The following is a 14,561-nucleotide window of genomic DNA, read 5'->3' as shown; positions in this document are numbered from 1 at the left end:
AATGCATGTTTTCCATTGTTTTAGGTTTAACTAGTACTCTTTTTAATTACATGATCTCATTGCAACATCTCATTTAATGGCACCAGACTGGAGAGTTAGCAGCATCGACTGTTTATCTCGATGAGCCCAAGTGCTAATATAACTCACTTTATTTAACATTTTCTTTTGTAGATTTCTTGGAGGTTCTGTTAAAATTGGAAACTTGACTAGACTGTGGTTAGTATACCTCTATTTAAATTTCATGCCTTGTGCACGATATTAAATAACAGAGATTACAAAAAACAACCTGTGTTCTGGGAGTTTAGCACAAAGTTTGTTCAGCGATGATCCACTAGGGAGTTGGAGCTCACCAGGTCTCACTAATCCTGTTTGTATAACATGTGATTGATGAAGAACAGAACTGACATTTGACAAAAGATTTCATCCAATGCCTTTGCAACAACAACAAAAAAAAAGTCTGGTTGCGTAGTCGAGTCACATACAACAAAAAACAATTAGATTTTTATCACAAAAACTGGAGCAATATTTACAGTACAATGTTACGTCAAGGGTGGGACCTTTCGATAGAAACTCTTTTAAAGACATTTTTCTTTATGTGGGTTGGGAAGGAGGAGACAAAGGTTTTTTTCCCATTATTAACCAGGATGAGTCATCATAATTTCAAAATCAACCAAAACCTGTTTTATGTACATACTTTGGACTTTGCTGACAGCACTCAGGAACTGAAGCCAGGACTGTGGATCATTGCATTATAGTTCACAGCCATAAACTTATTCATTTCCTCTTTTCTATAACCAGTAAATACACCACCTATATTCAAAATAAAACTGCTGCGGAAAACAGGAATACCCAGTGACCTTTCAAAGTTTAGACCTTTTGTTATTTCATGTCACTTTGTAAATTCCACATTCTTGACATAAAGCCATGTTTACAGTATATGGGCATTATGCACAAATGGTCCAGAGGCACTTTGCATGCCACTGCGGAAGAAACTGCCAGGCAAATAAGAGGTTTGTCTTATAAAGTATTCATTGTCACCTGGTAACGGCTGCCGTTTATCATTTCACCTGAAATTACAATGAAAACTGATAGCTTATCAGAGGGAGGAAAGGAGAAAGAGTGAGCTCTGAGGGAGAGAGGTAGAAAGTATACGAGGTACTGAAACAGAGAGGATCTCTTTCTTTGTGAGAGAAAGAGAAAGAGTTATTTGCTTTAAGCTAAAGTGTTAGACCAGCTTTCATATTTTGTCACACTTGATGCTTCTGGCAAAAGAAATGAGAAGGACGTAATACTAATGAAATTTACTTGATATAACTGACATTTAAACGTGTGACATTCAATGATGACTTTGCATGCAAGATTGTGAAAGTATCCTTTCACTTACTGTAGTTGTATGTTAGACAAAACAATAATAAAATATTGGTATTTAAAAAGCAACTATCACAGTAGTAACATTGTATTTCATTCAAATTAAAACATCAAACACACATGCGCAGTAAAAGTATAATATATTATAATATACGTGTAATATTTTCCTCCCCAAAAGCTTTTTTAAAGTGTTGTGCTCCCCTCATTTGAATGGAGGCAGTGGAGGCTCCACCCCAAGAGAGTTGAAAGGCTAGAAGACCACAAAGATGGAAAAGGCCAGCCCACTGAGGGAGGGAGAAAAAAACTGCTCCGGTTCCTCTGCCATAATTTCCTATCAGCCTATTCAGACAACATCACCAACAGCTTGGTCTGTGCGTGTGTGTGTGTGTGTGTATGGAAGCAAAGCAGAGAGCGAGAGAGAGGCAGCGCACGAGAGGCAGAGAGAGAGCGACATAGAGAGAGAGAGAGAGAGAGAGCAGGGAAGGGTAGGGGGAGGCTCCATATTCTTTCACCTACCCCCCGTCAAAGCAGAGGAAGGAGGGGCCAGACCCTAAGCTGCCAATCAAATCCGCTCGTGGCAGCCGGCATTATCTCAGCAACAAACTATTGACAGATTACATGTCAAGGAGTTTAGTGCATGATTGAAGGAAGCCTTTTTTTATCTAGTTACTTTTCCGCTTTATTTCCCCCTCCACCAACCAACATTCGAATGACTTTCTAACAGAGTTGAGTAATATTATGAAAGTTACATGTCTGAGAGGATTTAACTTCGACTTCCCTGAATATGGTGAGTACTCTTCTTCTTTTCTATCTTTGCCAGATATGTTTTATTAGCTGACAATTCAAGGTGTGCCTTTATCTCTGACTAAATATACAGAGAGGGGAAGTTGTTCATGATTAAACTATGTGCCAGTGCGTACGTATACTCAAGTGTTGCGACACCCTTATTTATAGCTCTTTGACAGTGCCCAAAGGTGACTGCAATATCAAATATGATTACCCATTTCTCCCGCACACTACTCGTGACACTGTGTTACATGCAGTATACATGTGAAGAAAGTTCACAAAACCAGTTTCATTTTCTCTTGTCAGAGTGTATTTCTGTTCTAGGACATGAGAGAAGCACAACTCCTTGTCAGGCTTCTTTTTTTTTTTCTTCTTCTCTTCATCCGTGTTTTCTTGCTTGTTCTGTCCCTCCGTTTAATTACATGTTTTTGAATAAGCCAGCATTCGGTACTGTAGAAATACAGGTATTGGTTTTACCCACAGAGGCACTGGCAATGCCATTAGGGTGCACTGAATGGCCTAAGGGTTTGTTGCCAAGGGGACAAAGCAAACAAACTGTTGTGTGTTGCTTATGTTGTCACACATGTAAAGGGAAGAGCAGTGCTAACACCTTTCCAGGTACTTCCAATTAGTGCATATACAGTTCACAGGTGTATGTTACATTAATACATAAACATGCTGATGAATCGAGTGCATTACATGTTAGGTAAAATTAGGACAAAAACATTAAATTTAATTTAAAATACTTGGTAAGATCTCAGTGATCGGCATTTTTGTGCAAATGCACTTGAAGGGCAGATTCTTTTAAAGTGTGTTAGACGTATAACTGTCAAGTAACAACTCATTCTTTGCGTACTTTTGGGGGGATAAACTTGTAACGGGATTACACTTTACACTTATGAGCGTCACTGTCCTCACAATGTTACTTCTAGGAAGGGTTTAGCGTGTGTTTTAAAATAAGCCACATTTCACGTACACATCTACTTCTTTCAGTTTTGTGTGTGTACTGTATATACGGGTGTGTTTTCACTTTGCGTGCACTGAGTGGTTTCTTCTCTTCATACGTATGTGTGTGTGTGTGTGTGTGAGTGTGTGTGTGTATTAATAGTCCCTGTGTATTTCATTATTTGCACCATACATAAATATATCTACTCAATAACTAAACTATTACTTTTTTTGAAACATGATAGGTTCCTTTTGACTTTGATCTATTTTATCTGCCCTCATTTCGAACCACTTTATTTTAAACTCATCCAGCATATAAATATTTAGTAAAGGCTGTGGAGATATTTTTTTAGTAGTCTGTTATTTTTAAAAAGATGGTATCACAGTGTTTTAAATTACAGAAAGGATGCTTTGAAAAATATTTAGATACAGAAGGTTTCTTTTTTTGTCTTTTCATATTTTTAGAAAAAAAATTCTGTAACTCAAACTTCATTCCAGCCAGTTTTGCTCCAGTCTGTTATTTTTAACACATTTATTTGCCAGTTACATACTCTCTATGTATCTTATTTGAATCCCTTTAACTATCATTATCATTAGTTTTTTCTTGCTGTCTAATCTTTCTGTTCAGCACTCTTGACACTATATTGGCTTCTCTGCTCTTTCACTGTTAAGGCAGCATTAATGAAAAATGAAACCCAACCTAACGATGATTTTTCGTATTAAATAAAACTCTGAGAGATTATATAGTAGAGCAACGTGACCACAGGGTTTACAAACACATGCGTGACACAGACACCAGGGCTCGCTTATTATGTTTGGTTATTTAAGGTGTACTGTGCTATAGTTTAAAATAACAACAAACAAGTACAACTGTAATCGTGACACACCCTAATTTCAAACTTTTCGTCAGCTTGGAAAATGTTTTTCTACCCTCTTATGAGTCATAATGTTGATTGCCTTCTCCTTCACTGAGTTGTCTCATTAACCCTTTGTGGCCCTCTCCATCTTTTACGGAATTCCACAAAACCAGGATGAAATGAGGGAGAAAAACAAGCCCAGATCTGAAGGCCCCTCAATAACCTTTTATCACAATTTAGCAATAACCTGAATCAATTTGATGTCTTAAGCAATAAAATATGCTGTTGCACTCCTATTTCTGCTGCTCCTTGGATGACAGTAAATTTACATTTTTTAATTAAACTAGCCGGAATTTTTATTAGGGGGCTGGGCTATGCTAATGGCAATGTTGTGTACAGCAGATTAACAGAGTTTTGAAATAAATTTAACAGGGAGACATTTGGTGGAAAAAAATGCGAGTCATTGTCTTTAACCTCTTTCATGCCGATTTCTCCTGGGGGATCCTTGTAGTCTAAGGAGCCTTGTCAGGGAAGAGTGCGTCTCAGCAACGAGGTGATTAGTATCGCCTTGTCAACCGAGGAAAAACATTCACATTCTCAGATATTTTAAATACCTTGTTCAGATGTTAGCAAAATATTTGTTTTTTGCTATCACTTACATATGCATTTGAATACACTGATACAATTCACTCTTTTAGTTTGAATCTAAAAATGTTAAAAGGAAAAAAAAATGTTTCCATGTTTTTTTTTTTGCTTACTTTTGTTTTGTTTTTTTTAAAAAATGTCAAAAATAGAGACATTTCATTTCAACATTTTAATTTGTGTTTAAAAACAAAACTCCAGCAACGGATTCTTTTTTAAAAAATGTTCTTGTCTTAATTGATTCCTTCTCTATCTCTAAATTGAATATTACTATTTTACACGTACGGTGGAAAAGAACTATTAAAAAAAAAAGGTGCAAAATACAGTAGTTAATGGCAGCGTATATGTTTGTGTAGTTTTATGGTCCGCTCTCAGTATTTGATTGATGTTACGCGAGGCTGTGTGTGTTATGCCTGGTTTTAGCAGAGTGGCAGGGGGAGACAAGGGGGAACACAGACAGCAGACAAGAGGAGGGAGGTGTGTGTGTGGTGTGTGGTGTGTGTGTGTGTATGTGTGTGTGTGTGTGTGTGTATGTGTGTGTGTGCATTGGGGGGGTAGACAGAAAGAGAGGGACAGCTGAGTCCTGATTGAGCATGTGCCCAGTCATCAGACACAAGCCACCCAACACCATAATTACCTTAACCCCCGTCTTTTAATACCCAAATCACACCAACTGGCTTTTTTTTTTTTTGTGACCGGCAGAAAGAGGAAACATCAGAGATCAAACGATCAAATAAACTCCAGATGCACGTGGGCTGCCATGCATCTTGCCGCAGTAGCCAAAGTGTTCAGGGCTACTTGATATGGGCCAGGAGCAAGGCAAGTGGCATCACCACCCCCTTTCCTCACTCCTGTGCACTCATGCAGTGGCCAGCACCTAATTAAAACCTCAAAGCTCCCCGTCACCAATTTGGAGTAATGGCCTAATTAATACTCGGTGAAGAAATATTCCAGAATGATAAACAGGTTGCACCTTGGGTCTTCATTGCCTTAATTATCTAAAATATAACAGGCCAAGTTTTTATTATCACAGATAATACATGTTTGTTAATCTGCTCTACTAAAACTAAGGGAAATGGACACAAAGATATCCTTTTTAATTATACTATCTTAAAAAGGATGGCAATGAATTAGAAATTATATCGAGTAAAAAAAGTTTTATCGTGTATTATTTTCCTGGAAAAAAAATCCTTTTTTTCTGTTTTTTTCCCTCTCATTTGTCGCAGCGTAACTAGACAAAGAGAAATCCTGCTTTTAATCTCACAGCTGAATATGCCGTGTCATGTATTCTTGTGTGCAGAGTCAATGAAGAAGCCTCCAGTAACTTCTTCACTGACTCGATTTCCTAATCTTACATATGAAATTATAATTTCATGCAAAGTAAGGGAGAGGAATAATCTCTAGTCGTTGATATGCCATATAAGAGGGGAAAAGGGGAAAATGAAGAGGTAATTAGCAGAGTGGAAGACTTTGGCGCGTTTGTCTGAAAGCATGGTCTCCACTGGCCATGAATGAATTTGCATGCTTCGCTTATCGAAGCGCACTTATTAGGCCAGCTGAAAGAGAGATTAAGCCGGCACAAAATGTGGTGACTAATCCTTTTAAATGTGGCAGGGGGTCTTTAAGGTGTGAACCAGCCCGTACGTAGGTTAGTGGGTATGGAATGTGACAGACCTCAACTTTCAAACAACTGAATGTGTTTGAAAGGAAGCAGCGGACGCGGGGTTAACTGTTTAATGACAAGGACAGTGATTGACATGGGTAATAAATTGATAGTTTATCTCCTGACCCTCTTATCTCTGGAACAAATAGAGCAGGTGGGGTCAGACTAGGTTGAGATAATGACGGAAACACTTTGTGTGGGCCAAGATCAGTGACTTTTCCTTGTTTTTTTATTGATTAATTATTGCTGGTTAATCATACATGAATGGTAAAAACTGATGAGATGAGAATAGTAGGTGTTAAAAAAAATCTGTCATCTCACTTTACTGCTGTTTTTCAGTGTTGAGCACATGTCGCAGTTTCACTTCTCTGTCACCTTTTCTTTGACAGGAATTCAGAGCCTGCTGTACTGTCTCTGGCTTTCTTTTCTGATAAGTGGAAAGCGAAAAAAAAAAAAAAATCAACGCAAACAAACATGGAACCTTTTTTTCTGTCACCTTCACTGTGAGGGAGAAAATGTTTGCTCTGCCGAGTTACAGAGCCAATACCCCTGTCCTCGTCCGTAATTGACTGCAAACAGGAACGTAGTGACGTTTAAACACTGCCCTCCTCTCTTTTCTGTGTCTCTCACACACCCACACACTCACACACATCTTCCACACAGTTCCCAACCCGGCACCCTTCAACTTCAGGTTTCCCCTTCTGCCGTGTGTTTTTTCATGTGACATTCTATTCACTTGGGTCAGTAGCAGGCAGCACCAGCAATAATTACTGTCTGTACATGATAAATCTGAAGCCCAGCTGTTCATTTCTGTCACTGCCAACAGAGAAAGAAAGAGAGAAAGAAAGAAAGAGAGGGAGAAAGATAGAGGGGAAGAACCCAGGAGTTTGCCGGATTTCTCCCTCCCCCCCCCCACTTTTTTTTTTTAGTTGGTAACTTGATAGGATTACATGGTTCTAGAGCCCACACCTGTTAAGAGGCTGTTAGCAGAACAGTTGGCAGTCCCATAGCCAGAGCTAAGCCTTTTTTTCTCTCTCTGCTGTCCATTCTGTATCCCCTTGTGGGGATTTCACCCGGCATGTATGACGAGAGTTTGTTTCTCCGGGCTCCTGCGTCAGTCAGGGGTGAGGAGGGGAGCGCGCTCCTTGTGACACGCGAGTGGTGTGTGTTTGATGTTAAGAGCACGTATCCTACGTTATGTGTGTGTGTGTGTCTGTGTGAGAGTGAGGCCGGGGTCGACTGACATCTCTTTTTCCCTCCCTCTCCTGAGACACGTTGTCTCTCATCAGTTGTGCTTCCCTCTCCGACCTCAGTCGCACCGGAGCCACCCCCGGAACAACATATATACAAGTAACACGACAGCAAACAAAGAAAGAATTCAATTTGGTTTTTTTTTCATAAGGGTGGGGGACAGGTGTTGGCAGAGTCATAAAATGCCCAAATACAGGTTAAACCAGATTATTTAATGATTAAGGGTTAGGTTGAGAACATTTGTGCATATTTTAGGAGTGCCAAAGCCTTGCTGTCAATTAGAAATACTTTTGGAAGGAGTGGAGAAATGAGTAATGCATAAAATTCGTTGCTTGTTTTCTCTTGTTCGTCTATTATTTAAGTGGAAAACAGCCCAGAATATTGTCTCAACACAGGGAAATATAGTGTTGGAGACAGTTTGTGCGGGAATTGGTGACAGTCAACAGACTTTCGCATTACAGTAGGTTGTTTTGTGCCTTGGTGCAACGTGTCTCACTGCCTTATTTGGCATTCAGCAGCAACCCAGCTCTTCAGCTTCGTCACTTTCTATGGGCCCTCAGCACCTGTTCCCCCTATTGTGCCGGAATTTTCTATATTTGGCAAGAAGTTGGACTCATTCAGTTGGGGTGTAGGTCACTGTTTCTAATAGTTTGAGAGATAAACTCAATATTCACATGGTTATTTTTGTTTTTCTCATGCTGTTGCTCAGTTGTTCAAAAGACAATATTAGAAAACATGATTCAACTTGGGAGGACTACGAAACATTTCTCACCGGGGCCTCTAAATGTCATGTTGTCCCTTGCATGATCTTGACACGTTGCATTGCCAGGAGTGCAAATTATCTTCCTTTTGAAGCACAGGAGAAATAAAAAAGAGCAAAGTTAATAGATATCTCAGGCTAACTTTTAATTGTTCTGATATGTAATCGCTAAATGACAATAAAAAAGGAGCACGGCCACTTTAAAAGCTTTATCTCTCCTGCTCTGTGCCCAAAGTGTCATGTCCATAACAGCACCACCTGATCTACAGAGTAAAATAACCGCTAAGGCTTATTGTTTGGACAATATTGGAGCCCCCCCCCCCCTCCCCACACACACACACACACCCCACACCCCTGCTCCCCCCACTGCTTCACTCCCCTCTCCCTTGATTCATTTCACCCACTGTCCTCGGCTGCTGGAAAATGGCGTTAATTTTTTTATTACCTGTTTGACTCTCCAGCCTTATTACTGTAGCCCCTTAATGTTCTCTGTAACCGTGGAAACCAGATGAATAAATGTCCGCCAAAGAAAATGAGATGATTAAACAGGTCACCCTTGCAAAACAAATTCGCTTGGTCGAGCGCAATTTGTGTACCAAGCGGCTGTCTTAACAGTTTGCTAACAAGGGGATTGTTTGCCAGACTAACTGACAGAGAAGGGAGGGGGAAATGAAGATATCTGGGGGGAAAGGATATGATTGAAGAGATAATATTTTAAATCACTATGCTATTTGTCTCATCTCTTTATTCTTCATGATAATGTGGTGTTTGTATATGATTTAAAGTCCCACCTTTCTTTATTTTGTATTCCTTAAATAGTGAGAGACACGTACTTAAGAAATTATCTTTTCCAGTGTACTGTATATTTAACCAACATTTACAAGTAACATTTAAGTTTAAAGCAGCCATCCATATTATTGTCAGAGGCATTTGGTCTGTGATCATCAGCAAGTGCAGTAGCAAATAGAATTTCCCTCATTTAGGTGGCAACCAATCATTACTGCTAATTGTCCTTGAGGCCATCTGTATAGGATGGCTCGTCCTCTATTGGTGTTGGAACGGTACTGGTCATGGATTTACAAGTCCAATAATAATACTTAACTCATCCATAGTCAGCGCAAAACAGTTCATACTCACGACTCCAGTGATAAATATGTTTTTTTTTTTCTCTCCCTGAAATTAAACAGTAGCTTGAACAGCATCCTGGTTTCAAAGTGTCACTAAGTTCCTTTCCCATGATGCCCCCGCCCTTCCCCTCCTTGTCCAAGTGTAATGTTCTCATATGACTTGTTTAAAGCGAAGCTCTCTGACAACCATATGAAACGTCTGGTGTTTTCATCGGGGGAAAATAAGAGACTAGGTCGGGCAGATTTAGCCATGTAACGATAGGGCTAACATGCAGACTTGGATTAGAATCAGGCCTGTGTTGCCATTCTGACCACAAATCATAAATGTCGGGGACACGGCGGTGGTGTTGCTTATGGAAGGATGCCACGCTGCGCCACTCGAGGGTGTTGCCTGTTTGCATTGATGCACCACCACCACTTACCGCCTCTTGCTCTAAAACAACTTCTGTATCCCGCTCGGCCCAGCCATTTTGTCCCGCTACCAAAGCAGATCCCAAATGTTCACCACAGCTTTAGCCTCAACTTTAAGAGAAGGGGGGCTGTTACTCTAAGCAGAGCCGTGGCTTCTTTGAGCTGCTTGTGGGACAGAAGATGGCGAGCTAGAGTTTTTCCACTGGTAGAGGGGGTATTTCATCCCAATACAGGGACACTATAGCTCAAAACTGAAAAGCACTTATGCATTATTGATGTTTTAATTTGTGCAAATGCCCAAGTCTTTGTTAAGTGATTATAGTGCCAGGGAGATAACAGGGGAGGTACTTCTCTATGAAACAAGAGCTTGCTTGCTGGCCGCACTGGGAAGCCATTGGACTAAATCTAACAAGTCCACGCTTCTACTCAGCTCAGTGCGAGAGAGAGAGGGAGGGAGAGAGGCGGGGGTTGGGGGGGGGGGGGGGGGGGGGGGGGGGGGGGGTTTGAGCGGGAGGGAGTGAAGAGAGTTGACTCAAAATATCAACGTGTCTAAGATAAGGAAAAATTCAGCCGTTGATCTTTTGTCCTTATTTCAGCTACACCTCTCCCGTTTATGATGTTGGGTTTATAGGTCTTTTACATCCCTTATCAAAAATTATTTGATGTAAATACAATGGAACTGACCTGAAAAGCCCCATGTGTAAATAGTCCTCGTGGCACACTAGAAACTGACCTTGGGGGAAGAATGCAAAGTTATAATGCTTGCAAAACAAGCCAATAAAATAATATCCAATTGAAAGGAGGGAGTTTGGGTAAATATAAAAGAGAAGAGAAACAGTTTTCTTTCCCTGCAATGATTAACTCAGAACAAAGGTTATCAAGGATGACATTTTTTTAAACTCTGTAATTTATATAATTGCTCACCACAGCTACTTTGCCAGATAAACAGTGACGATAGGAAAGGTTGAAACGTTCACATGAAAACAAACGTGCATGTATATGCAGAGTAAGAGACGAGCTAAAAAGATTTTTGTTTCATATCCTAGTTGATCCAAACTCCAGCTATGTCTCAGATCATTGTCACTGGTGCATCTAGGCCTCTATTGTGCTGTTTGATGTAATGGTTGTCCAAACTCGGCCTCAGCCTCCCAGTTGCTCTCACACCTGCAGCTGTTCACACAGCCTGCCTTCCTCCAGCACATAATGCATGTATAACCTGTAAATTATGCTTTATTCATTTCGCTCAGACTGCATTAATATGGGCTCTATCAATGACAACCCATGAGATAAGTGTCTTAGATTTGGCTGTGGTTTCGGTGTTAGTCATTCCCTTTTGTTCATTGGCTTTATTCTTGCTTTATTCTTTGAGAAAATCTGCTTGAGTGTAGAACCAGGCTTTGCCTTCTGCTTTGAGGTCCCTGGTGGAGGTAAAACACGAGAGCATGCGTGTGCACATAGGCACACACACATACATATTCACACACACTCACATGCGCACACACGCACACAGTAGGCTCTCAGGCTTCCCCAAGCATTTACTGCTTTATTAAGCTGTCTCATGAACCCACTAGCAGAACATGAGAATACTGGAAAAAAAGAAAAGCCCATATTACTTAGATGATTTGATGTCATTTGTGGACTACAAAACGCTAGGCTTTATTGTGTGCGCAGGGAGAAAGAGAGGGAGCAGGGAAAAAAAGAAGTTGGCTTAGAAATTCAGAATTTCAATTAGCGTACGTAATCTGAACCTGCCGGCTTTGATAGAGGCTTTTTTTTTTTTTTACTAAGAATACAGCAGCACTTGTAAAACATTAATTAAGCAGACTTGTTTTTTTAAAGGATGGAGTAAAGTGTGCTTTATGCAGTCCTTTTCACATGAACAAAAGGCAGTTACCTCACAGAGAGGACCGCTTCACCCAAACCATTTGGAAAAAAAGGGCAATTTGAATTGGAGAAAAACACAAAAGACAAAAAAGACGAGCCATTGAGAGTAATGTTGTAAAGGAGATGATATCATATGAGAGCTCAGCCTTTTGCTGAAGAATTGAAATGTATCCCTGCCTCAGTGAAACCTAAGCTTGGTGCAGGAAAACGAGCCTCTATTTTAATGACTTTCTACCTGACAGATGACTTTAGCCCGCCTTTTGGATCACATTGCTCTGACTTTGTCTCTTACATCATCAAACCATTGATTATTAATAGTTTGTATGAATTGTTAATTGAAGGGTAAAATGGACTATTATGGTAATATCTTTCTAAATTGAAAGAGATGACTGTTGGTTTGTAATCTAAAACTAAAAAGTCTTGAAAGAATCTTGATCTTATCTGGTTTGTTTTTTTCCGCGTGATGATGGTTTGTGGCAAAGCCGTGGTATGTGTGTATCTGCTGTGCATTGGCCTGAACCTTCTCTGAAATTTCTACTCTTTTCTGGTTAACGCGGCAATGTGATACAGCAAGCTGAGATGCATGCTCTAAAAAACACTGGTTAGCATTAAATGGGATTACAGTACATTCACACCCTTTAGTTTCCTTTTCCATGAATGTATCAAGATAAAAATGATACAGTTTATTCCCAATAGATCATTAACCAAGTTCAGTAGAAGATGATATCAAAGGTATATAAAGGGACGGTCTTTTTTTCATCTATTATAAAACATAAGAGATTTTATGACTTGCACTTCTGGGAATATATAATAGAAGAAGAAAAGAAAAGGATAAAGTCCCTTTCGTGCATTTGCACACAGAGTGTTGTATATGCGTTTTCCTCTGACTATTGTAAATCCTCTTGCAGTGGGTGATGAGTACACATACAGATGATACATTAAAACTGCCATAACTCGCACACCCAGCAAAGCTAAAAATCAATTGGAATGGATAGTTAAGCTGGCCCCTAAAAATCAATGAGCAATTCATGTCCTTGATCACAGAGTGTCATTCCTCTCAATGTTAGAGGCTGATGAGGGCTGAACATACACACGGATACTCACATTCAGCACAAATATACAGGAAACTTGAAGACACATCCACTGTGCTAAGCGAAGAGTAAATTAAACAGACAGTTCAAGGACGCATACTTTAATACGCTTGGATTTTAAACAGCTTCTTTTGACATCCTTAAAACAGGTTTCAGCTGTATTCAGTTTAACACAGCACTGTCCTTTTTTACTTACTGTTAGAGTCTTTAATTCTGAATGAATATATATATGTAAGTTTTTTTTTTAATCTAAGTATATTGAGACAGTGTTAAATGAAGCCAGGATATTTTGTTAGGGACAGCTGGTGAATACAACAGTAGTAGTTAAACTATCGAAAATGGCAGGGAGTCGAATTTCAAAGCTCATGTTGTTGTTTTTAAACCGTGCAAAATGTTGCAATCCAACGACATTGTACACCAAGCCTGGAAAATAGAGATGACCTTATAGCCATTACATGGTGGGGCCACAAACACACTCAAATACACTCACACACACACACACACACACACACACACACATACAAGCACACAAATAAACACAGTGGGCATCCATGTAGGAAGAGGAGAAAGGCAATAAGGTTAGCCAAATGAAGAGGATGAAAATTCTGTGTTTCAAAATAGCAATTTTGCCCTTATTAATGCCATTAGTGTAACAGTCATAATGGATCAAATCAACGGATGACCGAAGCAACTCCTCTGTCTCTGCGCTATGACGGGATCATGTCGGGAACAATTTGGGCATTTTGTGTTGATGAGTGAAGTTTCTAGTGCTGTAGTATCCTCCTCTTCATCTATTTCTCTTTTTATTTCTCTCCCTGTTTCTCTTTACTTCTCTCTTCAGCTCTTTGTGTACATTTTATTTCATTTTTTTTGTACTACTTACATCAGGGCCAGCTAACAGTAGAAATGACCCCTTCATTGGGAGCTACTGTATTTTAAATCAAGATTTAGATAATGGCACTGTGACAGTCATCTTTGCTCCTAGGCTATTTGGGGCCGTTCTTGTCACTCACACTTTATATCCCCACCGTTACCAATTATAGCCACACTGACCAATTCAGAGCAAAGCTACAACACAAATGATGTTTATGCAACACCATATCTTGGTGGCATATCTACCACAAATCCTAATATCTGTTCTCTCAACCTTTTCCACAAACTATGTTCTCCTTATTTGCCTATAGAGTCTGTGGGATATTAGTGAGTTAGCAGTTGCTTGGCCTTAACAGGTGGTCATCTTTTACGGTCTATTACTCTGGTAACATTTGAAAGGATCATTCAGCCCACTAGCTAAATACCTCAGATTTGGGGAGAGGAGAGGGCCTTCGAAACAGTTGTCGCCTGTCAGGAGGAGCAGAGAGTCAGAAGGACCGGTGGAACAGTTGCTCGTCCCCTCATCGAGGTGAGAAATTTTCCGGCAGCTGTCACTCGGCCTCTTTACCTCGTTTTTTTTTTTTTTTTTTTTTTTTTTTCACTCATTTCCAATAAAGCAGAAATGAATGTTTGTGGCAACTGGAGGGGGAGGGCAAACTCCAGTGCTGTGCCCTGTCACTCACAATCTCGCCCGTGTGTGTCCTCCTCTAGAAGGGTTACATGTCTCATCAGCCGCCAATCATGAGACGCACGTGACACGAGCCTAACGGCAGACTCTTCTTTTTTATTTTCCTGTGTTTCCACCGCTTGAAAGGGTCTGGTGCTTTTCTTTAATGTTTGGTGTCACAAGACTTGTTCTGGTTTGCCATGTATAGTAGCAAAATGGTGTGTTTCATTTGCCTC

The 14,561-nt window shown here is 40.0% G+C and overlaps 1 protein-coding gene across 3 annotated transcripts in view; it reads left to right on the top strand.

Moving 5' to 3' along the window:
- The window catches only part of casz1 (castor zinc finger 1), a 176,772-nt gene that overhangs the window by 99,348 nt on the left and 62,863 nt on the right, over nucleotides 1-14,561 (top strand). The window contains exon 1 of one of the 3 annotated variants that reach the window (XM_044352869.1): nucleotides 1,760-2,155. The exons of the other annotated variants lie outside the window; for them this stretch is intronic. Within the exon in view, the coding sequence (XP_044208804.1) occupies nucleotides 2,107-2,155 (49 nt within the window). The 5' untranslated portion in view covers nucleotides 1,760-2,106. Of the gene's footprint in view, nucleotides 1-1,759; nucleotides 2,156-14,561 lie in introns of those variants that run through there. 3 annotated transcript variants of the gene reach the window in all.

Source organism: Thunnus albacares, chromosome 5, assembly GCF_914725855.1.
Source record: "Thunnus albacares chromosome 5, fThuAlb1.1, whole genome shotgun sequence".
In the NCBI taxonomy this organism is placed as follows: Eukaryota; Metazoa; Chordata; class Actinopteri; order Scombriformes; family Scombridae; genus Thunnus; species Thunnus albacares.
The sequence above is the reverse complement of the archived record's forward strand: the minus strand, read 5'-3'. Positions and strand labels throughout refer to the sequence as shown.